Here is a 26047-nt window from a genome sequence, read left to right on the forward strand (position 1 = left end):
TCAGTGTGGTGGCTCCTTTCCTATGGAACTCCCTGCCTCTGGAGGTCAAGCAGGCACCAACTCTGCGTTGATTTTGGCACCTCCTGAAAACAGCTCTTTTCCAGGAAGCCTTCCTTAGTTGACCAGCCTTGGTTTTATTGACATTCTATTTTTCCCCCCAAGAATAATTTTAATATTGTGTTTCATTCTTTTTATCTTTTCATCATTTTATCCCTTGTCGTTTGCCACTCCGGAATCTGTTTAGATGTGGAGCAGGATACAAATGTTGTGAATAAATAAATAATAAATGAAACACTTATCCATAAACATGATACAAATGCCAATTACAGACGTCATTATCCCATTCCTGTGTTTGGATGGTGCCATTTTGGATTGGCACTCGGAGAATGAGTTCTCTTATAGTAGACGGGGTTCCCAAACATCAACTTTACCTTCCAAGAATGTAACTGGTGTCTGACCCAGGACTCGTCGACAGCACAGATGCCTCGCTGCACCTCTGGACTAACCTCCCATATTGCGACAACTTCAGTAAATGCTCAAAGCCTGGGGAGGAAGCCAGGTGAGGATTTGACCCATAGGCAGCAGAGTTCTTCTGGTCCTGCTGTGGAATGGAGATACTCTCAGACACCTGGATGCAAGCTGGTGACTGCCTCCCCGTGGCTGGGAGGTGCCGGGGTCCTCCCGGATCATGGCCCCCCGTGAAGGTCATGTGGCCACTCATGTCACAGTTGTCTCGACGGGTTCCTCCACATGGAAACAAATGGGGAGACCCAGAGAGCGGAGTGCTGGAAGGGCTGGCTGAGCTCTGCCAAGACTCCTGAGGCTTTGCCCTGGCAGGTGACATTTCGATGTATTTTATGTCTAGGTAAGAACAAAAAAAAAAAAAAGCAAAACTCAGACAAGATCAACAGGGCTCACCAACCTTTAAAAATAATATACCATCTTCACTGCATTTAAGAAGCAGTGCATACATCATCATACTTAGCAATGGTTTTTTAAACTTTATGTAGATGTATTTTATCCCGTAACCTGTTCTGGAAACACTGCTGAAGGGCTGTATATGTTCCATTTTGCATCGTCTAAAGATCTTCACAGTATCTCAGTAATCCTTGCAACAAGCTAGCCAGCATGACCCTGTAAGACAGGCCAATATTATTGCCCCCACAGGGCAGAAAGGGGCTGAGGTGAAGAGACCAGTGGCTTGCCTCAGGCCACCTAGATACCATACCCCCACCGGAGGAGTCCTCCTCAGAGGACGAGCCGGAGGCCCCAGAAGCCCAGGGCACCCTAGACCAGGGCCTGCCACCAGACCCACAGGAGCCAGTGCCCTCGGGGGAGATGGTGGCAGGGCTGTCCCTGTCAGGGATTCTGCCCCTGAGGTGGAAGCTGAGCAGGCCCTGACCCCCAGGATCACCCTCACCTCAAGCAACTGACTAGCAGGGTCCCTGTGCGGGGCAGTGCTCGCCTCCAGAAAAGATCTCCTCAGGAGAAAGTGCCTCCTCAGGAATAAGGCTCTGGAAAGAGAGGCTTGACTACCGCAGCTGAGCTCTGGGTGGGGCCCAGCAGGCTTTGGGCTTAAAAGCCTTCGCCAAAAGCCTAGGTGGTGCTGGAACAGCATGGTCCATCCAGCCTCTGCCTTGCACCTTGCCTCCCGAACCCGGCCCTGTGGTGGAGGCGGTGCTCTTTCCTGGCCTTTTGGGCTGCCTAACGGCCCTGCTTCCAGCCTGCGCAATGTACCTGACTGATTTCCCGTGTTTGACCTCTTGCTTCTTATTGTGGCTGCTCCTGCTGTTGCCTGATCCTCCTGCCTGCCTGCCTGCATTCCGACTTCTGCCTGGACTGAGACCTCCTCTGTTGGAGCCTGAGCCCCGCTGGATAACCAGCTGGAGGCGTGAAGGTTTGCTGACTTCGCTGCTGTTAGACGGTGCTACAGACCAAGCGGGACACCAGTGAGTTCGTGGCAGAGAGCTGAGATTTGAACAGGAGATTTCCTAGCTCACAGCTCAGTCTCTTAACCAACACACTGCATTTGCTCATAAACGGCTTTCTTTCCGCCTGATTTTGGGCACTCCTTGACTCCTGAAGCCATGGCAGGTCCCAGTGACTAGAATGGGCATTTTCGCACGTGGAACTTGCATTGGTTGTACTTGAATTAGTCTGTAGTATGAATGCAAAACAAACAGTAGCTCGGATGGGCATTTGATTTTGCTCCTGCATTCCATCTCACATGAACAACATTCACACGTGACAAAATTGTGCTTATGGGCATGTGTAAAGACAGTCCAAACCAAGGGGATGGGAATGTGTCCCTCATTTTACTTTCAGCAGCTGTAGAATGCTAGAAGGCAAGACTTCCTTGGCTTTATATTCGAAAACAAATTCTCTGAGGCAGTTAACTTTGTCTTGGGACTCAAAACTGGAGAAACATCTCATCCTCTTTCCCCAGCCCTACAGCATCAAAGTGGGAGCACGATCAACAGTCTCGCACCCCAAATATTTTGTCACCTGAACAGGGTTGCTAATTCTTCAAAGACTAGTTTGATCAGACCTCTGTCCTTGAAGCAGTTTTCAAAGCTGGGGATGTGCAAATAATAAGGCCAAGAGAGACAGAGACTCTGAACATGTGCAGACTCTCACCTTGAGAGCAGTTTCAAATAATCTTGTATTTATTTGAAAAGATTTCTGACCTGGCTTTCAGGACATAGCCCTATTTAAAAAAAAATCACAAAAACAATTGTTCCAAATCTTTTAATTAATGTGTAGCAGCAAATAAAATTCAAGAACCAGCACATCAACCAAATATGGTTTGATATTTTTAAAATTCATGGTTGTTTTAAAAACCAGTAACGATGGGGATGTGCATACTTCCCTGGGGAGAGAATTCCAAAGATAAGGGGCCACCACTTAAAAGGACCTGTCTCTGGTAGATTGTAATGGCAGGCCAGAGGGCAAGGCCTCTGAAGCTGATCTTAAAACCTGGGCAAGCTCGCATGGCTGCAAGTGTTCTTTCAGATAACCTTGCCTCAAAGTGTTTAGGGCTTTAAAGGTTAAAACCTTAAATTGTACTCAGAAATGAACAAGCAATGAATGTAACTGGTAACTTTCTTCCTCCACACAGTAACTTTCCTATATAGAAGGTACTTCCACAGGAATTGGCAGCTGGGACAATTGTGCACAACGAATTAAAAAAAAAAAATACTGGAAAGTCACAGTTGCTACCCGGCTATATTTGTTAAATTCAAATGCCACAAACATATGCAATAATTCTACGGTCTATCCCTGATTTATGTAGCAGAAGTTAGCGCTCTATGGAAGACAATGTGCTTTGCTCAGGTTTGGATCTTGGCATACGCAGTTGAAAGGATCTCAAAATGTAGCAGGGCTGAGAACCACTTTGGCAAGGCAGAGTAAACTGACCAATGGACTAGATCAGGGATGGGGAATCTGTGGCCCTCTAGATGTTGTCCCACAACTCCCATCATGCCTGGCCATTAGCCATGCTGTCTGGGGCTGATGGGAGTTGTAGCCCAGCAACAACTTGAGGGCCACCAGCTCCACACAAGTTCCTGGGCTAGACAGACCAATGGCGTAAGGCAGCCTCATTTGGTCATCACCCAGGCTGCACATTTGATTCCTACACAGGGCTGCCTGCGATGAAGGGGGCAAGCCATCTAGGTCGAGGGACATTGCTTCCAGGATGGCTTGATTGCAGGCACTTCTCTCTCCTTGGCACCAAAGACCTGTTCTGGGATCTGGAAGGCCAGCAGCCATGCCGAAACATGGGTTCTGCAGAGTCATCCCTGTGTTCATCATATCCCTGAGTCCATTACTTGTAGCTACCTGTACAAGAGGGTGGGGATGCATGCTTCAGTTTTTCTCCCTGCCTGCCTGTACCTGACTCCAGATGAAAAACAACTGGCTACTCCCAAGGAATACATCAGAGGCAAGCAAAGGGAGCTTCCTCAAGGCCACTCCTCCGTGCTGTTTTGACTCCAGTGAGGCACTGATCTTACACTGACCTTTCCCGATATTTATTATACAAAATAGACGTGAAAAGGGGCCTCCCGTATCACAGCATCATCAAGATGGCTTGTATGGGATTTCTGTAAGAGCCATCACCGCTTTACCAACCCAGAAAACAGCAGCTTATGTTTGCTTCCAAGTGTGTGACTCACTTGCTCAGTTTGGAAGTAACTCCCAGGATTTTATCTGCAGAATTATTCAAGGAAGGCTTCTCATTTAAATCTCCTCTCTCCTCCAAGCAGGGCCAAATAGATTAATGGAGGGAGCAATCCTATGGCTGCTGTCTAGAAATTGGCTGTCTAGCGGCAAATGCAGGGCAAATTCAGGGCAGGAGAAGCACGGAGAGAGCGATCTCCTCCGTTCTTCTCTTGCCCAGTATTGGATAGGCGGTCACCTCCGAGTTTGGAGGCAGCTGCTTGTCCAGATAGGATTGCACCCTTAATAACTCTAACCTGCACTGAAGAGGTTAAATTTTCGGAGATTTGGGAAGCACAAATGGGGAAAGAATCCCAACTGTTTTTTAAAGAAGGAGAAAGTTATAACACTTTATCTATGAAGCACTTTTGGGGTGTTCAAAGCAATTCACATACGACATTATATTAATTCTTACAAGATGGGTCAAAACTGTTATTATCATCCCCGTACTGGTGGTGAAAACGAAGAAAACAAACTGAAAGAACAGTATCTTCTGGAAGGGATAAGCTAGATGTTTAAATTAAGATCAGCCTAACGCAGCTCTGATTGGTGGAGTGGAAAAGGGTTCTTAACCCTTTCCCCGCTGTCTGCTCAAAATAGCCACCAAGCTGCTTTTCACCAGTGGGGTTCCAGATGGGCCGTGCACTTCTCACGTCTGGAATTCTATGGGTAGGGATGACTCCAAAGGGTACCAAGGGGAAGAAAAGGTGCTTTCAACCACAGTATATTAAGGTCCTATGTATCATGGATGAAATCCTTGCACCTCTAATAATCTTTATCATCCTTAACTCCCCCAAAGTAGTTTTTCTGGAGTTTGCTCTGACCATTAGGGTGGTAGAGATTGGAGATTGGGGAGGGGAAATGATTTTGGGCAAGTAGGGAAAGGGTTAAGCGTCCTGTTCTCAAAATTGTAGCCACCCGGGGCCACTTCTCATCAAACCAACACTGCAGATTTCTTACACATATTTATATGTAACATGTAGTTTGCCCCCAAGGCTATCTAAGTTCATTTCGTGAGTTTTGAACTCCAGTTTCCTGCTCACAAACTCAACCACTAGACCTGCTTTCACGTCTACAGCATTTACAATCAGCCTAATCTTTGTTGCCCTTGGGCTCCAAAATTCATGATGGACCTCTCTTGGCATTGTCATGCAAATATAGATGGAAATCGTTATATCTGAACATCCCCACAAACTTCTATTTGTTCCTTGCCCATTTAGGAGTGGTATTTAAGAAATAAAACCAGGACAGAAGGGAAAAGTTTCTTCCCAGATATTTGATTCCTAGCAGGCATCGACATCACCAGTCTGAACAGGTGAAAAGGCAACCCGTTTTCTTTCCTTTTTTACTCTGCATCCATGCTTAAGAAGGGTCATAGCTCAGTGAAAGAGCACAAGCTTTATACACAGCAGGCCCGAGGTTCAGTCCCCAGTATCTCCTGGCAGGGCAGGAAAGAGCCTTGTCTGAAACCCTGGAGAACCGCTGCCAGGGTGCCAGCCTGGCGATGTTGGCTGAATCTACACATAGCAATTATACTGTTCTCATACTGTTATCATAGCTATTGGTACACATGACACCAATGGGCACCAATAGTTATGATAACTGTACGACAGTATAACTGCTATGTGTAGAGTCAGCCACTGAGTTAGAAGGACCAATGGTTGGGCTCAGCGTAAGGCAGCTTCCAATGAAAAAGCACACGGATTAGAAAAGCTTGCAAAATCTTTCATCAACAAGAGCTGGTCTGCTTTCCTGTGTGCTCAGGGACAGATTCCCATTTAGAAATGGTATGCGCATATATAAATTGCACTTTTTGCCTACAACACACACACAAAGGTAGGGGTGTGTGTGTGTATGTGAGAGAGAGAGATCCTTTCCTGGTGTCCACCTGCATGTATTTTGCAGGACAAGCAATTTATAAAATGTGCATATCCTTCCTAAACGATGCCCGTGAATGTCTTTTGTTCGTGGAAAGCAGTGCCAAAGTACAAAATCTACCATGGCGCTGTGAGTCATGCTGCCCTGTTACGTAATGTGTCTCTGCCTTGCTTTTAGGCTCTGGCATGATACATGGTTTTTGGTGGGGATCACTATGCTGTGAATGGGCTGGCTGGCCCAAACACCTGGAATGAGCAGTACAGCCGCCTTCCAGCGTGGAGGCTGAAACCAATTTTGCCTGGAAGAAGCCTGTGAGGGAAGCAGGAAAACAGCCACTGTGCGGGGTTTGGATTGGAGTGGCAAGAGGTGCTGTCAGCCAGCCCCAAATGGGAGATGTGTCAGCCGCCACACCAGTCAAGCCCCCCCCCCCCCGGCGGGGAAAGGGAGCGCAGCCCATTGGGCTTTGCTTCCTAAAAGGTGCCCTATGCACCTTTAGGCAGAGGTGACCAATGCTCCTTCCCACCTGCCTTTCTGTTCTGGAGAAAGAAAGGCCAGTGGGGAGTAGGGTGAGGTGCCAGTATGGCTCTGCATGGCCAAGGCTCATTTAAAAAACGTCTACTTGATTTCCAGCCTTCCAAGCAGTCTCAAAGAAGTGGGTAGATATGATGATCAAGAGGACAGAGAATCTTCCTTCATGAGAAAGGGCTGAAGCATTCAGGGTTTTTTAGTTCAGAAAAAAAGGCTGAAGATGGGCAGGGGAGACATGACTGAAATTTACAAAAGTGCAGAAAGGAGCAACTAAAATGATCAAGGGGCTGGAGCATCTCCCCTATGAGGGAAAGTTACAACAGGTAGGATTGTTTAGCTTGAAAAAAAAAGGAGGGTAAGGGGAGACATGAGAGAGGTGTACCAAATTATGCATGGTGTGGAGAATGTGGACAGGGGGACATTTTCTCCCTCTTTCATAATACTAGAGCCTGGGGTCATCCTATGAAGCAGATTGGTGGGAGATTCAGGACAGATCAAAGGAAGGACTTCACACAGCACAGAGTTAAACTATGGAACTCACTACCACAGGATGTAGTGATGGCCACCAAGCTGGATGGCTTTAAAAGTTGGTGAGGTAAATTCCTGGAGGAGAAGGCTATCAATGGCTACTCATCCTGATGGCTGTGTGTGACCTCCAGCACCAAAGACAGTGAGCCTACGTATACCAGTTGCTGGGAAACATGGGTAGGAGGGTGCTGTTGCACTCATGCCCTGCTTGTGGGTTCCTGGTCGACAGCTGGTTGGCTGCTGTGTGAACAGAATGCTGGACTAGATGGACCCTTGGTCTGATCCAGCATGGCTCTTATGTTCTTATGGATTGGATGGACCCCAACATATTCATACTTAGAGCAGCAGACCCACTAAAATCAATGGGGCATTTATTTCAATGGGTCTGCTCTAAGTATGCCTAAATCTGGATCTAACCCTCTGAACTGAGTCAGCAAAGGGAGATTTCTCTCTCTTGCACAGTACTAGAAGTCAGAGTCATTAATTGAAGTTGATTAGCACTATGTTCAGGACTGGGGATGGATGAATCCGTCAATTTTGGTTTTTTTCTCCATTTCTCATCCCCTCCCCAAGTTCATTCCATCTCATTGCTGCATCAGTTTGAGACTAAAACAAGTCTGCATGAAAATGTTTATGCATTTTTGTGCATATTTTCCCTAATATATGCACTTTTTTTGCAAGCGATTGCCAATATATACATTTTTGTATGCAACCCTGCCTAATATACACAGTTTCTGCAGGCAGTTTTTCTTAACGTAGTGCCATTTTGTGTGTGTTTTTGCACAAATATATTGCAAAATTTGGAGACGTCAGGATACCAAAGGATAATTGCATTCTGGTTCATACATTGATTTGGGAAGTGTCAGTTTGGTACATTCTTAACAAAATGTGAACTAAATGCTATCCCCCCCCCCCCATCACTGTTCAGGACAGGCAAAAGGAGGTACTTCTTCACAAAGCCCAACACTAACTTATAGAATTCACTTTTGCATGATGTGGGGATGGGTGCTACCATTGATGATTTTTAAAAAGAAGAGGTCTGCATCTATGTATTTGTCTATCAGTGGCTTAAGAATAGTCAAGACTAACTTACATCCAATTGATTTCAATGGGTACTGGAGACAGTGAGCTTATGTACACCAGTTGTTGGGGAACATGGGTGGGAGGGTGCTGTTGCGCTCATGCCCTGCTTGTGGGTTCCTGGTAAGGATGGACGAAAGTCCCTTACCTTGTCCCGCAGCTGTTTTCGGGGGTGGAGGCGCTCCGTTTCTCCCCCCGAAATTCTGGCCAGGGGGGAGGTGCCCCATCCCTCCCCGCTGAAATTCTGGCTGGGGGGGAGCGCCCTGTCTCCCTGGCCGCGAAAGAAAAAAGTAAAGTGTAAAAAAAAAAAAAAGTGATAGGCTACATAAAGATTTACATAGCCTATCATGGCTAGATTTTCAAAGTCAGCCATGATGGGCTACGTAAATCTTTACGTAGGCTATCATGGCTGACTTTGGAAAAAAAAAAAAAGCGCGTACGCAAATAGCGTTGCCCTTATTTTCGCCGTAGTCTACGTAAATCTTTACGTAGACTACCTGTGCTCAAAGAAGGAACGCAAATGGCGGCGCCCATGGGTGCCGCCATTTGCGTACGCGCTTTATTTTTTTTCAAAGTCAGCCGTGATAGGCTACGTAAAGATTTACGTAGCCTATCACGGCTGACTTTGAAAATCTAGCCGTGATAGGCTACGTAAATCTTTACGTAGCCTATCATTTTTTTTTTTTTTTTTTACACTTTACTTGGAAATGGCGGCGGCAGCAGCCGGTCAGAAGACCGGCCGCTGCCGCCGCTGCGCCGCCACCGGGACCTGCCGCCACGAGGGACATTCGCATGAGGTAAGTCCCATCCGGGGGGGGGGGGGGGTGTCAGAGAATTTCTCCACCAATTTCGGGGGGCCGAATGCGTTGGCATTCGGCCTCCCAGAGATTTGTGGAGAAATTCTCCGACATCCTTAGTTCCTGGTCAACAGCTGGTTGGCCACTGTGTGAACAGAATGCTGGACTAGATGGACCCTTGGTCTTATCCAGCAGGGCTCTTCTGATGTTCTTATGATCTATGCCAAGTATGACTAAGTCTTGATCCAACCCTGTGATTCTATGATGAAATATGCAGTGCCTTTTGGTTCTCTGTTTCATGGGCACTGCCAAGTACATTCTAGGAGATCATCCAGGAAATCTTGAGATGTGGTCTGAAACATTATCAGCTACATTCCCATTTCAGATAAGACTGGGGGTTAGCTGCAATTTATTTTGAGTTTCCTGACATGCCAGGTTACTGCAGTTCAAAGATATCTATATGGTGTGTGTGTATGGTGGGGAACACAATTAATTCTTTGTTGCCTTTGGCAATCACCACATGGAACGCCCTCTGAGACATCACTGAATGTTTAGAATGAGTAAGCAGACCTCTCTGAACAAGCCCCCAGGCCCAGCCAAGCCTATGGGGAAAGCACCAAAAACGTTATATTTAACTGACACATCCAATCTATTAAGACAGATCGATCAGGTGTGTTTGAGGGGACAATCATGTGGTGTTTAGATTTAAAGGCCTCCCCCCACCCCCGGCACAAGAACGCCAACCACCACAAACTGGAGCAAGTTGATGATGCATGCAGCACAGGCTTGGTTGTTATAAGCAGCAAACGAGTTGGTAATCCTGTGTCTGGACTGTACCACCTCAGACTGCAGGTGGAGACTCGCTTGAAGGAAGACGCCTCCATATCATGTCTGGTTGGTGGAGCACTGAGTAATGCGAATCCACACCTGCAGTATGAAGTAGTGCAGCCCAGACACAAGCAGCGAATCCGGGCCGGTGGCTCCGGTATCAGTGCGGTGGTGAATCCACTCTAGATTTCAGTCAGAACTCTGAAGGAGCTTCCCAGGGTGCTCTGCACCTTGGATAGCTCCTTTAGGGTTCTGACTGGTTCTGGCCCTGTTCAGACATCACGCTAAGCCATGATGGTTAGGCATTTTTTGCTAACCATGGTGGCTTAGTGTGTCATTGGTGGGGGGGAGAAAAACCACTTCCTTGTGGTTAGTAAACCACCCTGGCTAACCACCCCTTTGTAAAAGGGTTAAGGGCCCGCCGGGAGGACTTCCAGGCTATGACCATAGAGTCCCCCGGCCAGAGTGTCCGCCACTGCCAGTGACGCTCTAGCTGATGCAGATGTTCTCTATGGTTGTGTGGCCATTTTGGATGCCAGAGTGGCTGCTGGGAGCCCATTTGCACCACGGAGGATGATGGGATGCGCGCTAACCGTGCTGGGACAATCGCCAGGTAACTCTGGAAGGGGGTGGTTGGCGGAAACATTATGATGCCATGTGGTTCTGCAGTTGTCTGGCGGGCCTGCGCATTGTGGCTTCACTAACCCCCTCCCTCCGTAGTTACCCTGACCACCCTCTCCTCAAGCGCGTCTGAATAAGGCCTGAAACCCAGAGTGGATATGCCACCCCACCGGACACAGGTTCACCATCTTGTCTGACAAGTACGTCAGGCTGAAAGTCAGTCACTGGCTGACGGCCACTGGAGGAGCTTCACGCGTGAGTGATTTGAACCTGGGTCTCCCCACTCCCCAGAACTCTAATCGCTACACCATGCCAGTGGCTTCTCCTGTTTGTCTCCAGCATCTAGACTTCAGAGATATATCTCTTCTCTATGTGGAAGTTTCATTTGGCTGTCTTGGCCAATATCCCACCATTTTATACTTGCATACAGATCCTGTTCCTTGGAAATAAGTCCCATTCGATTTGATTTCAATTCGACTTGCTTCAGAGTTGTGTGTTTTTAAGACTGTAACACAGGGTAAAAAACCTGTGTCTCAGTTGGTTCAAGCTTCACCACTCTTCGTGTATCCTTTCTCCCTTTCACAAATGGGCAAACAAACCAGGCACAAATAGCTTAGCGTTACGTCCAAACCAGGATTATGGTTTGCTGTGCCCAAATGAGACAGGAGTGTCAGCCAACTTTAAATCATGGTTTGTTGCTGGTTTACGAGTCCTGGCTTGTTCAGGCACAGTAAGCCATAATCCAGGGTTTATGTAACATGAGGGGTGCAATCCTATTGAGATAGTTAGTCTCCAAAATTGGAGGCTACCTACAATCCAACACAGGGTGGACAGAGGATGGAGGAGTTCCTCTCCTCTCCTTTGCACCTCACGAGCCCTGTATTTGTGGCTAGATGTGCTTTTTGTGTGTTTAGCTTTGGCTTCGGGGAGTGGGAGGGAAGAGGCCTGGAGACCAGATAGGAAGCTGTCTAAAAAACAGCTTATGTGGTCTCCTACCCTCCCCAGGAATGCTCTGTTTTTGCCCTCTCTGCACTCCGTTTACGAGTGCAGAGATGGCAGCAGTGTGGAAAGAACCACGCTGGCTATGAGGGGGAGGGGAGCATGCTTCCCAGGAACTGAAAAATCCTCTGGCCACTTAGGCAGTGTCTAGTGGCCATAAGATTTCTCTCTAAGCTACCCATGCCTGCAGCTCATACACATTGTAGTTTAATGAGCCAGGATTCTGGCGCACAGACACTGGGTGGTTTAAGTTAATGGAACTCTGGATACCTTGGGGCAGGCAACCTCATGCCCTCCAGGTGTTTTGGACAGCTTTGAAGCATTCAGAAGAAGAGGGAGCAGTTCTCAGAAGCAACTGGATGCTGGGCTCAACATGCTCAAATCCGCAGGGGAAGGAAGAGCCATCCAATTGGCTCTGCAGGTTGGACTTGATAAATTCCACACCTTACCTGGTGAATCTGGTTCATGCTTTGGGGCCACCACTGTGTTGCATTGTGGAATAGCTTGGGCAGGGCTCGGGGTCTGAGCTGGCTTCAGCTGGAGAGGCTGGAAAGTGGGGTCGATTTCCAAGATCAGGCGGTTCAAGTCCTCAATGGATACATCCAAAGTAGGAGAGATGGGGCAGGTGTCCTTCCTTGCTTCCATTGGTTCTTCTTGCAGGCGTTTCTCTCTCAGATTCGGTGGTGTCATAGGCATGGCCTCTGTGGTAGGTTTGCAAGAGGCATAGAGTTCTGCTTTGGGCAGTGGACATCCTTTGGTTTGGGCCAATGAGCTCTGTCTGTCCCAACCTTCCATTGAGTAATACAAATACTGTGTTGGCAAAGCGTGCCAGGACAAGCACCCACTCGGGTGTTGCAAAGAAGCCTGTTCATCCTGGGATGAAACACATATTGTCTGTCCAACACGTACCACGTGGTTTGGGATGACTTTTGACATCCTTCGGCTATTAAGTCTTCAAGAACGATTGCTCTTCTCTGTCTTTTGTAAGGCTAAGATTTGCCAAGGCATGTGAACTTCTGCGGCCTTCTTCATCAAAGGAGAAGACCCATGTAAATGGCACCTAAAAGTTACAGGAGAAACAATTATGAACACTCTGGCCGCAAATGTGCTTTAGTCTCACTCAGGACAGCAGGTAGTGGACGGGGAGGGAGAAAGGGAAGCATACACATTTGACTGTTAAGGAGAAGGACTTCTGGTACCGATGCATTTCTTCCCAATGCAAATAGGAGGCTTGGAGAAGCAAAGGGAGAGAAAGGGGTTAAACTCCCCCCCTTCCCACCTGCTGCAGTCCTGATAATTTCCAGCTCCCCCCCACCACCACCATGCCTGCTAGGTGCATTTTGTAAAAATGCATGATAAATGCAAAGACCCTATTTCGTGTCCTACTTCAGCCATAGGGCACACGTCCAGGTAGGGATGTCAGAGAATTCTGTGACGGATCTCGGTGAGGCCAAATGCAAGTGCATTTGGCCCCCCGAAATCCATCGCGGAACGAAGCCCCTGCCTCCCCCAACCCACGAAAGTTGCGCGAAACAGAGCACTTACCTGCTCCCGTCGGCGCTGACTTGCGAATGGCGGCCGCCCTGCGGCCACCATTCGCTTCTTCTTCACGGCCATGATAGGCTACGTAAATACATTTTGCGTCCCTGCAGAGGCCGTGATAGACTACGTATGTATTTACGTAGCCTATCACGGCAGGCTTTAAAAAAAAGAAACGCGTACGCAAATGGCGGCGGCTACAGCGGCTGCCATTTGCGTTCTGTATTTTTCGCCGTTATAGCCTACGTAAATATTTACATAGGCTATTACAGCCAAAAAAAAAGGGGAACGCAAATGGCGCCCACTACATCATTTGCGTTCCCCTTTATTTCACTGTAATAGTGACGAATGGCGAAAAATACAGAATGCAAATGGCGGCCACCATAGCCGCCGCCATTTGCGTACGCATTTTTTTTTAAAGCCTGCCATGATAGGCTACGTAAATACTTACGTAGCCTATCACGGCTCACTACAGGGGCGCAAGTGGCGGTGGCTACGGCTGCCACCATTTGCATCTCTGCTGCCCAGCGGCCAGATGTCCGGCTGCAGGCGGAGCCGGCCAGCGGCTCCGCGCAACTGCCGTGGAGCGGAGCCGGCCGGGCAGGATTCCTGGGGCGGGGGGGAATGGACCGAAGTGCCTCCCCCCCGCCACGGATTCCGGGGGGAGGGACGGAGCGCCTCCCCCCCGCCGCGAATGAATCCGCGAAACGGTAAGTGACTTTCGTACATCCCTACATCCAGGGAGAGAATCTCTCATCCCATTGCTGTTATGTTATCTTGAATAGGGGTGGTTCTCTGGAGGGGTGTTAGCTCAGCAGGATGGAAGGCTAGCAAGGAAGTGAGGATTTTATAGCCCCACTCAGAAATGAAAATAAGATATTGTGAACCCTTATCGCCTCATCAAGGTTTACTGCCAGATGTCTCCCCACATGTTATTATTACACCTTGCTAAAGCCAAGCTCTCCTCTGCCTGCTGTACACTTAGCTAGTTTCCTCTGCCACAGTCTGTCCTGAACTGGCAACTGAAGCAGGGGCTGTCAGTAACCTGACCCCAAACGGGTTCCTTATGTTTAATTTCACAATGGACCTGGCTGTAGTTGATAGAACAGTTGCATTTCAAGGACATTTGACAACATTAGGTGTCAGGAAAGGTGGGTATCAGGCGGGGGGGGAGCATTTTTCATGGACACATGCATCCCTCCACCCGCACCCTTGGAGATTTAACTTTTAGAGCCCAATCCTATCCAGATAGGCAGCTGCCTCTGAACTTGGAGGTGACTGCCTATCCAAAGCAGGGCAGGATAAGCACGGAGGGGATTATTCCCTCTGCACTTCTCCTGCCCTGGATTTTCGGCTGGACAGCTGATTGCGGCTGTCTAGCTGCGGGAGGACAGAGCGGGGAGGGAGGCTGCTGTACGACACACTGGATGTGTCGTATAGGCATTTCTGTCCTCCCTGCCCTGGAACACCCCCAGTTACGCCCCTTTTTGGCTGCTCCACGCTCCTTTTGCGAGCGTGGAGGATAGGGCTGTTCCGCACTGCTTCTGAGGAAGCACGGAAGTGGGGGGAGGTTGGTTCTCTGGGAACTGACCTCAGAGCGCGGGCTCCAAAGTCGGTTCCCAGATAACATTATATCCTATGGCCATTTAGCTGCTGTCTAGTGGCCATAGGATTGCTCCCTTAGAGACCTGGAAAAGAGGGCTAAAACCTCAAAAATGGCAACTCTGGTCACTCACAATAATTTTTTTTAAAAGGCTTTGCCAAAATCTACCCAGAATACAATCAGTCATTTATTGTTACAGTCAATGACCAGCATAGCAAATAAAAACACACAAAACACATAAAATACACATAGAATACATGAGATAAAATAAGATAAAAACATAAGGTGAGATACAATGGGGAGAGAAATAGTGCAACGATATTACAAAGTTTGTGATCATGTTGCAATCTCCTAAGGAGGGTTACAGAGTCTCTGAGGTCAGGTCCCGGGGAGGGTTGCATGCTGCAGCAAAGAATTTGGCAAGACTGCAAGTGGTGGATACACTTTGATCAGAAAGAAATGAAAAGACATAAAAAAAATCTGAATGACGTGGCAGTTTGAATAAATGAGGATCAATAAAAAATTCTGCATTGGTCACAGTAAAAGGAGCAATACAGAAAAACATGAGTCAACGATTTGACCTCTCCAGAGTCACAGGGGCACCTGTGTTCATGGTAGGGGTTTTTACTATATCTTCCTTCCAGAACTGCTGAGGGGAAGACATTGAAGCATGCCAGTGTAAAGGCTCTACAATGATTCTGGACCAGAATCATGGATAGATGGTTTCCTGGCTTATTTGGGCAGAATGCTCTGTCAGTTAAAATGTGGTTTGAGGTTAGGCTTCAGTCATGTTGGTGTTCAACATCTGCAACACGTTGTTTGAGGACCACTCTGGCCTTCTCAGATCCCAGAGCAGTAAGGTAGCCCCAGGGGAGTCCAAATGTCTGGAGCTTTTGAGGCAGGGTTTGCTTCCAGACTGACTGAAAATCATCTTGTAGAATTAGCGGATCCTAAACCAGTTGGAAAAAAGTATTTTCAGTCAAAAATTGAAGATAGCGAGCCAAGCTCTAGTTTTGACCTTCTGAAGGCCGGTCTCCAGTCACAGGGCGTTGTGTTGAACATGGTAAGGAACTTGGAGAATGGCCCTAAGAAATTTAGACTGTACTACCTCCAGTGGTAAACCCAAAAGACCAAAGGTAAATATGTGCTGTACCAGGGAGAAGCAGCAGAGAAATCAAGACTGACCTTGGTCAATAAAATCCATCAGAGGCTATGTTATAGCAGTCTAGACAAAAGGTAGACAGAGGATGCAGAAGGGCTTTAATCACAGGCACAGAGATCAAACAGCAGCTCTTGGAGGTGCTGAAAAAGAAACAGCAGTGAAAAAAGAATAGGCAATCACATCGACATACATACCCATAGTGCAGACAGGAAAACAGAGGCACAGATGGTCTGAACAACTATCATACATTTCCACAGTATAGATTTCTTGGTTTGCCTACTTGCCCTGTTGATCTCTGGCACACCCCATGGCAACTTTGCACAAGTCACCTTAAGATACTTTAAACCTTTTATCGGCGACTGAAGCATGCCCTTCTGAAGAAGACAAATTGGTGGCAGGCTGAGTTATAGCTCAAGCTTAGGGTGGAGAAACTAAGATCTGCAACTGCTGCCACACGTCATGTCTAGCAAGCACTGACTAACTGCCCTCAAGGCTGATGGGAGAGGTAGATGCGAAGCCTTGAAAAATAGCCAGGACGTTGCACCCTAGGAATTACATAAACATTGGACATGAATAAATGACTCCTTCCTGTCCTCCTTTCCCTCAAAAGGAAATGTACACAACGGGCTGGTTCACACAATCATTTTCAGCCACTGTGGTTTAAATACGTCACCGTGGTTTGCAGCACACGCCGGTGTCTGTGGATGCCCGTTCCATAACCCAACCCCCACTCATAGGTTATTGTGTCATCTGAACCCAGCAAGGGTGAGTTGTTGGCATGGTTAACAACCCTCCTAGGAAACATGGGCTGTTTGGGGTTGTGGGTGGATTGTTAATCATGCCAACAGCCCACCCTTGCTGGGTTCAGATGATACAATGACCCATGAGTGGGGTTTGGATTATGGGATGGGTGTCCGTGGGCGCCTGGTGCATGCCGCAAACCACAGTGGCTTATTTAAGCCACCAGGACTGAAAATGATTGTGTGAACCAAGTCAATGCCTTTCAATGACTTTCCACCTCCTCTAATACTTTCCCTTTGCGGGATGGGCATGGTGCCACTTTGTATAGTGCTAAATAGGCGAGGGCACACAAACAGGAAAAAAAAAGATTCTCAAACATTTTGAACTTGTCCCTTTCAAACTTAGCCCATCTTGTGCACACACACACACCCAATACCAATAATCTTCCACAGTTGCATGCAACGTCCTGCCTGCAAAGGCCTGCAGATTTATTTATTCATTTTTTAATCAGATACTGGTGATAGAAGATAATCTTTTTGACCCCCTCCATAAGCCCCTATACAGGAAACTATTGCTAGGCTGCTGGCTGTCTGTTCTTTAGTCTGGTAGATTTCCAGTTAATAGCCCAGGATGGCTGGTTGATGTTTCCTAAGTTGGAACTAATGGTGATCGTTCGGAAACTCTTTGCAGTTTTTGAATGCAAATAGAGCTCCAGGAGGGTGACACCTCTTCAGATGTGGGGAGGGTCAGATGTCAGGTGTTTGTGTGTCTGTAAAGACACCAGTTTCATAGACTCACAGAATGTTAAGAGTTAGAAGGGACCTTGGAGGTCATCTAGTCCAAACCCATGCTGAACACAGGATGCAACTACAGCATCACCAAGAGATGCCCATTCAGCCTCTGCTTAAATACCTCCAGCAAAGAGAGCCCACCACCTCTCTTGGTAGTCTGTTCCACTGCCAAACAGCTTTTTCCATGACGAAGTTTCTCCTAGTATTTGCTTGGAAGAGAGAGAGATGCAGAGAAAGAGCGAATTGTAGGCTGAAGGTATGCTGGGCAGTCCAGAACATCTTTCTGGGGATCTGATATGGGGTACGGCAGGGTCCCCCAACCTGGTGCTCTCCGGATGTGTTTGAGTGCAACTCCCATCATTGTGAGTCAACAGGCCATTGGCTATGTTGGCTGGGGATGGTAGGAGTTGCAGTCCAACACATTTGGATGGAACCAGGTTGCATAAGGCTCAGGTAGGAGATCTGCTATCTTGTAGGAGTGCCTCTTTGCCTCCACTTATGGCTTTTCTACATGAGGCTTTTAATCTGCACCTTTACTGAGGCTTCTGCTTCTGGATTCTCTGCAGGATTATGATCGGCTCCTTTACATGTGTTTTTTTCTGGGGGTTTTCTTTCTCTGCCTTTCTATATGTTCCATTTCACAACCACTAGGCGGCACTGTGATATAGCAGAATTGTGCAATTACACAAGGGTTCTGTAACACCATCCAGAAAAAAAACCACACTTTCCTCGCTAGGGACCTCCCCCCCCCCCAATAATGGTTACAAAGCACGGGTTACAAAGCATCCTCTGGAGGAGGATGACATCATGTAAAGGACCCACAAATGACTGTGAGTGAGCAGTCACAAGCACACAATAAAAGCCTCATGTTGAAAGGCTCTTAAGTGCTATCTGTATATCTGTAAATAAAGCAAAATATTACGAAGTTGTGAAATCTCCACTGTGGTCAGATCCAAAGAACACCAAGCCCAGTTGGCATTGCCACTGAAATTTCCGACTGCTCCAGGAAGTGGAGAGTGCACAATGCTATCATTACCCTTTGGGCCCCCAACTAGGATGGGAGGATGGGGGCCCTGGGATTCAGACACCCTTACAAATCCAGTGTAGATGGGTGAGACAAGGCATCCAGCCCATCTAAGTCATGGCTAGTGGGAAGAGGAAGGTTCCACCCCCTGCCTCAGCATCTCATCCTGGGTGGGGGGTGGGGGGAGAGAAGAAGGGACACTGAGAAGAGGTCTGCATTGGTGAAGACTTGAAGATGTGGATGTGTGCACAATATTTTTTTTAATGAAGATTCTAATGAAAGTGGAGGAAGAAGGCCTGGACAAAACCTTGGTTCTGAGATGTTTGTCCAGATAACCTCTGCTGATGCTCAGGTTGATAGCAATTTTCAGATTAAGAACCCCTGAGGTAATAATAACATAATTTTCTATAGCTTTTAAAAATTAAGCACCGTTCAGATCAAAAGTTAAAAGGAGACAAGCCCTGCCTGTAGGCACGCAGATCTAGTATAGATAGACAGTAAGGGAGGGGGAGAGAAAGAAACTAAAGGAAGGAGGAAGCTGTAGGCCAAAATAACTCCTTAACTTGGAAAAGCAATTATAAAGAGCAGGTGCTGTTTAAAAATAGGAAGAGATGGAGCGGTGCATATGCTAGGAAGAAGAGTGTTCCACAAGTAGGGAATGGAGAGCAAAGAAAGAAAGAAAACAGAATCTTGGCTTTGTAATACAAGTAGTTTCGAAAAGAAGATAAAGAGCTAAGGAAAGTAAGTAGGGTGCAAATCATGAGGCAAAACCTAACCCTATGCAGAGAAAGTTTATTTATATCCTGCCTCTCCTTCAAGGAGCTTGAGTCAGTGTTTATAGCTTCCCCTCCCACATTTTTATCCTCCAAAAACCCTGTGAGGTACGTTAGAGAGACGGTGGGCTTCTTCACATGGAGGTTTTATCCTGCTATTGAGATGGCTCACTCATGGAAGCTTGCGGGTCCTTTTCATGATGTCGTCAACCTCCAGGGCACATCCAGAGGTATTTCCTGGTTATTCCATGTCAAATAGATCCGGAAATAACGAGGTATTAAAATACGTTGGATTGTTGCAGTATTGAAACAGCCACTAGATGGTGCTGTTTCATTGAGTTCTATGGAACTTTGAAAATTAAAAACTTCCCCTCTCAGCAATCACATGGTCACTGCTGTAAATGCAGAAAGGATCCACAATAGGAGGACTGTGGGTTTTTTCTTTAATATAGGCAGCTGGTGAGTGACCCAAGGTCACCCAGTTGGTGTCATAGCTGAGCCCTCAGTGCCCTCAATGCTAGCCTGACACTCTAACCACTACACCACACTGGCTCCCTCTTGGAAAGTTCCAAGTGTGTACAGATGAACACAAGGAAGGGAGTGTTGAGGCTGTGCCTACGGGCCAGTCCCCTGACTGCCATTTGTTTAAGCCTTAAATGTTAAGGCCTCATCAACACAAGGCCTACACATGTACATCTCACCATGCACGTACTCCAATTTCATAAGCCGAACCTTGGACTCTCCAGATGTGTCCGACTGCTGATGGGAGTTGCAGTCCAACACCTCTGGGGGGGTACTAGGTTGGGAGCAGCTGGAGAAAGCTGTACCCTCCATTTTTGTGGCTTACAGGTGGCACAATCAGTGCCTACTCCCCATATGCAGTAGGATGCATGCACATCAGCTTTTGAATGTGTAGAGGTCAAGGCCAGGAGATCCGGTCCAAAACTTACCACCACTGTCCATAGATACACACTGCAAACATCCGCACAAGGATTCTGTTAATACCGCACATCCTATCAGCTACATTTGACTGAGCAAACCAAAACCACACCAAGTTTTGCTAGTGCAGCATGTCCCAAGACACACGCGTGGCAATTCAGTTAGTGTCTGGTAACTTTACAGCCAAGATGGGTTCAATGGGAGCTCAGGTCCTTTGATCTCTTTAAATTATGAGCACTTATGCAGCATATTTATAAATGCTGAGTATGCTTCACAGATGTTATCTCAGGTAACCTTACAATAGCCCTATAAGACAGGCCAGTATTATTATCTTTATCGTGCAGATAAGAAGGCGGAAGGTGAGAGAGTGGTGGCTCAACTAAAGCCACCAAGTGAGTTCAGAGATAATAGACTCATAGAATCATAGAACAGTAGGGTTGGAAGGGGCCTACAAGACCATCGAGTCCAACCCCCTGCTCAATGCAGGAATCCAAGTCAGAGCATCCCTGACAGATGGCTGTCCAGCCTCGTCTTGAATGCCTCCAGTGTGGGAGAGCCCACCACCTCCCTAGGGAATGGGTTCCATTGTCGTATTGCTCTAACAGTCAGGACGTTTTTCCTGATGTTCAGCCAGAATCTGGCTTCCTGTAACTTGAGCCCATTATTCATTGTCCTGCACTCTGGGATGATCAAGAAGAGATCCTGGCCTTCTTCTCTGTGACAACCTTTCAAGTACTTGAAGAGTGCTATCATATCTTCCCCTCATTCTTCTCTTCTCACGGCTAAACATGCCCAGTTCTTTCAGTCTCTCTTCATAGGGCTTTGTTTCCAGTCCCCTGATCATCTTTGTTGCCCTCCTCTGAACCCTCTCCAGTTTGTCTGCATCCTTCTTAAAGTGTGGTGCCCAGAACTGGACACAGGACTCCAGATGAGGCCTAAGATGAGGTGAGATTTCAGCTAGAAACTTCCCAGCTTGCACTTTTAGCTGCAGTGCTAGACTAGCTCTCTCTAATGGTCTGACTTGTAGTGATTTGCTTGAGCTGACATGGTCAGGGTTTTTTGTTTTAAAGTAGGTACCAGGCTAAAGTTTATTGTGAGCCACCTCAACATTAAATGTAAGATAAAAATGCTTAGATAGATAGATAGATAGATAGATAGATAGATAGATAGATAGATAGATATCTCTGGGCCTGTCCTTCCTTTACACAGGGCTCACTCAAGACATTTTGCTGCCTGAGGTGCCCCCCCCCCCGAGCATAGTTAATAAATCAAGGGCCCAATCCTAGGTATGTTAAAAGTCCTACAACTCCCAGCATTCGCCAGCCAGCATAACTAGCTGTGGAATGCTGGGAGTTGTAGGACCTTTTTTCTGTCTAAATATGCATAGGATTGCACCTTCAATAGCTAACAAGCTGCTGTTCTTTCAAAACACCCAAAGTCAGTGCCCTGAGGCAACTGCCTCACTCTGCATAATGGTAGGGCCGGCCTACAAACAATCTTCCTGCCCCCCCACCCCATAGCAAGAGAGAGAGAGAGAGCGCTGAGTGCTTTGGAGGCATATTAACATTAGACGGTGTTGCTGATAACGTAGCTCATTATTACTTCAGTCAAAACAAACAGCCTCAGTAACTGTGGCAACTGTATCCCTCAATCTCACCAGCACACCCTCTTAATCCAGATGAGCCACACAGGAACCCACTGATGACTAAGACACGTGTCATCCGTGATCCAACCTTCCCTTCCACATTACTTCTAGGATCAGGAAATATAGGCCTGCTTGCCTTTGCAGCTCAACTTTGAAGAGGGAAGAGCAAAAGAGAAGAACAACTAAAGACAGATCTGAACAAATATCGTCCCCAGTTGTGGGTAGGGTGGCCATGTGTCCTCGTTTACAGAGAACATCCATCTATTGACGGTGTCTTTTGTTTGAAGGGCTATCTAGTGGAAGTCTGGTTTAAAAATAAAGAAACATCATAATGGTAAGCAGGAACCTTGAAGGTGCCCATCAAAAGTTCGCACCAGGACAGCAAATGGAGCAGCAAGCACACAGGTCTTCCGGCCTCAGTCTTTCCCACTGTGGTGAGATGCATTATATTTCTATTTGAAGTATAGTCATTTTTTCTAAATGTGCATCTATACATATAAATTAGTGTACACACATTTTCATGCAAACCTGTATCTTCTTTTGTCCTATTTCGGGGGAATGCATTTCCTCTTTTTTTGGCAATATGGAAGTGGCCATCTCAACTCTACATCAACGTTAGATGAGAATGTGTATGCAGGGGTACTGTGTTCAAGAGCATCCAGAGTTTGTACTGAAACCTATTGGCCCATATCCAAAAGACACCAGGATGCCTTTTAACTGCATTCTTGGGGCAATCTAGATTACAACTTTAAACTGGTTTCAAACCTGTTTCAAACCTGTTTTTAGTGATTACAGCTACCAAATACAGGAATTCTGGGAATTGTAGCTCTAGGAATTCTCAGTACCCTCATGAAACTGCAGGATCCCTTTAGATAAACCAGTTTAAAACCAGTTTAAAATTGTAATGTAGATTGGCTCCTTGTCTGTTGCCCTTTCATTCAATTTCCCCTGTCCTGGCTTTGATTTTCAGTAGTCCTACAACCTTCTATTTATGTAATGGGTCACTCATAGAATCATAAGCCTGCATAAAGGTCCACTTTCTGTATGGGTGGAATGGACCCTAGTATTAGGCCTTCTAATGATACATTTGATCTTGTGCTCAGTACCACTTCTTTAATTTATTATAATACTTTTATACCTCTTAGTGTATTAAAATCTGTAAGCGGTTCACATATTGATGAGAAGGCGGGTTCCGCTTCATCCCAGAAGACTGCTTTGAAATATTTAGATCTTAGGAGAGATTGTTCATCCTATCCAGTAAGGACAGGCCAACCTACAATGATTTCGATCACAGGGAGGTGGATTTAGGTCATTAGGAAGAATTTAGAATCTTAACTGCTTGTCAGCTAATAGCTGCCTGAAGAGGTTCTGGAAGCTCTTCCTTGGGCCTTTTCAGGAAAGGGTGGTGAAGCATCAGGGATCATTTAGATCAGGGATGGGCAACATGCAGCCCTCAACCTGCATGTGGTTCCTGTGGCCTTTTTTGTGGCCCTCGCCACCCAAGTCACCAACACTGAATTGGCACTGAATTTTGGCAGCATGATGGGTTCCGGGAGTGGGAAATTGGTCTCTGGACCCTCTGAATTTGCTCATCCCGATTTAGATGTATAGAATATTGCCTTACAAAGAGTTGTCTTTTCCTCGCCCTAGGCTAGCTGGTCCTCTTGGTTCTTTCTTATCCCCGAATTCTTCGCAATGGTGGTGGAGAGCCAGAGCAACCACGACCACTGTCTTTCCTTTCCCAATGATTTCCTCCCTACAGCACTTTCAGTGGTGTGAGTCTCACCCGCACATTGCATTTTTGACTCAAGTTGATTCGTCCAGAGCCCCCACACATTACTGCAGCATCTGGAAGAATGCAAAGACTCAGGAATGTCTTTTCTGAACTGTCTCTGGGTGACTCCGGGAGAGGCTTTTATTGTGCAATTGCTCTGCCTCATTCACGGAATTTTACAGGGGGGTCCAGGTGACATTGTCTTCCATTTGTAAGCCTCCCATGTTTTCTCATCACTTCTTCTTGTCACAAAAAAATCTGTTAAGGAGGGGTAGACAGGGGGCTCCTTCACATGGAGCTTTTATCCTGCAGTTGAGATTGCTCCTTCACGGAAATTTGCGGGCTCTTTACATGCCACCGTGATCATTCAAAGCATATTCTGCACTAAATGCCCTTTGTTCCGTTTTTAAACATATCGCAGATCATGAGCTATCAAATTACCCCGTTGTGTTCTGCTGGAGTTCCCTCTGTGAAAAGAGTAATAGCGGCGAGAAGAGGCGCGAGCTTAATGAAAGATAATGGAAGACTCAGATTCGGGGAGCAGGAGGGGCAAAAAGGTGGCGGAAAGGAAGCAGGTGAAAAAGGGAGTTGTTGTGATCCTGAATTTAAAACAGAAGCAGAAAGCCCCATTTTAAATGCAGGATTTTAGGCTGGTATAGAGATGCCTAGTATAGCTGCATAAAGCCCTTTTATTGGTACTTTTAGGAGCCCTGAGTCAGGGAGCACCTTCAGAGTCACCCCTGTGCTTCTTGAGAATTGCACATGGTTCCTGATGTTTGACTGACCAGGGCTGCTTCCAGACAGCTGGCTCCTACCGTGACCCAATAATTGCTTTTCCACTGTAAGCTACAAGTGGCACTATAACTGACACTTTCCATGCCATTGGGAGCATTGCACTTTTTCTATGTGTACATCCCACTACGCTCCATCCACAGCAGACATACCTGCTGTGGGTGGGGAAAGAAAAGGGGAAGGTACAATTCACCTGAGTGGCCATTCAGTGCACATCCACTATAACCTTTGTGCTGGGTGTCATTTTATCACTTAAAAAACTGATCTTTTAATTAGCATTAAAATGCTTTTCGAGCTACATTTTTTTTTTTAAAAAAAATTACAATATTAGTGAGATACCCCTTAGATGAAAAAGTGTTATCATGGTATAATGCTATAATGTGATTAAAAAAAAAAAAAGATTTAAAAACCTTTCCAGTCACCACCATTTTCACTAGATGGCTAATCACAGTGACCAGAAAGGTTTTTTTTAAAAATAATCTTTTAAATGGTGCCCCATCGCAAAGCTTATAGTGAACATGTGCTGAGCTGTGCCTGGCTGCCCCAGTACATTGCTGCCCCCATCAAAACCCTTCCCTTTAAAAAAGATCGAAAAGCACCTCTAAGGACTTCTACACCTCTGCAGTTTGCACTACTTTTGTGAAAAAGGAGTTGAACTTTCTGTGGTCTGAGAAAAGTTGGGAAAACCACAAGGAAAATACACTATGATGAGCCGGTGATGGTGGATCCCCCCTAAAAAATGAGTGAAGAAAGGATGGTAAGATGATGCTACATTACATGCCTAGTGTGGAAGCACCCCAGGTTTTTGAGACACAGGACAGGCATCTGGGGTCACCCAGTCCAGCAATAAGCAGGATGATCCACATATTCAAATCAAAAGCAGAAACACACTTAACTGTTCCTCTACACATCAGCCCATGTTATCCAGATGTTCCACAAACTAAGTGTCATCTCCCCCCCCCCCATGTCAATACCACCTGCTTGTTCAGGAATAGCTTAGTATAAGAGTCCAGAAGGCTCTTGATTAGGATTTCCAGGTAAGTTTTGCATGATGCACATATAATTAAGAATCTGAGTGCCCTAGAAATAGAAGGATTCACCAGGGTGTTATTTTTGTAAGCACAGTATTCTAGACTTCTGGAGCTAAACCATCCTCCCCAAAGATGGTTTCAGATTCCTTTCCCCCAGCAACACACACACCCCTCCAAAAAAAGGATCCCACCATTTATATTCCAGTTCATCAGAAATTAGTATTACATATCATACTAGGACAGAAATTACACAATTTTGGTTAAATACACAATACTAGAAAATGTGGCAACCATCGATGAAGAGAGGGGAACACAAATGGGGAAATAGAAAGAAAAAAGAGAAACATTTTCTCCTGTTACCTAAATTGCAGCTGTTTTCTCTAATGTGCTCAGTCTTGGAAGTGTGGCAGCAGGAAAGTGTGAGCAGATCTCAGTGCCTTTAGGGTGCTGTTGCTTTAACGGTAGCCTTGTCCCGCCTATGCCAGGTGAGCTCATGGCAGCCACACCTGCATTCTGTTAGGCGTGTCTCTCAGCCCATGTCCAGGGGTGGTGAAAAAGCTGAAGGAGCTGACTGTGCAAGCTGGCGACCAGCCAAGCAGACGCCCTCCTCCACAACTCATAGCTTGAAGTTATGTGGAAGACAAAAGCTCGCATACTACACCACGGAAATTAATAAGCAGAAATGGAGAAGTGAATCTGGATGATCGAAATAGGGCTGGGCTCATCTGGATTTCTAGTAAAGGAGAGGGAGAGAAT

At 46.6% G+C, this 26047-nt stretch overlaps 1 protein-coding gene across 3 annotated transcripts in view; it reads right to left on the reverse strand.

Moving 5' to 3' along the window:
* The window catches only part of TNS4 (tensin 4), a 48019-nt gene extending 22235 nt beyond the window's left edge, over positions 1-25784 (reverse strand). The window contains exons 1-4 of one of the 3 annotated variants that reach the window (XM_084804587.1): positions 25652-25754; positions 15805-15921; positions 11927-12537; positions 432-861 (exon numbers count right to left, since the gene is read on the reverse strand). In XM_084804587.1, the coding sequence (XP_084660713.1) occupies positions 432-861; positions 11927-12413 (917 nt within the window). In that variant the 5' untranslated portion in view covers positions 12414-12537; positions 15805-15921; positions 25652-25754. Of the gene's footprint in view, positions 1-431; positions 862-1737; positions 1963-11926; positions 12538-15804; positions 15922-25651 lie in introns of those variants that run through there. The other 2 variants (XM_084804586.1, XM_084804588.1) reach the window with 2 other exon arrangements.
* Positions 25785-26047: the final 263 nt, after the last annotated feature.

The sequence above is a fragment of the Heloderma suspectum genome, chromosome 6 (genome assembly GCF_057233095.1).
Source record: "Heloderma suspectum isolate Gila_16-S chromosome 6, 16-S_ref, whole genome shotgun sequence".
Lineage (NCBI taxonomy): Eukaryota > Metazoa > Chordata > Lepidosauria > Squamata > Helodermatidae > Heloderma > Heloderma suspectum.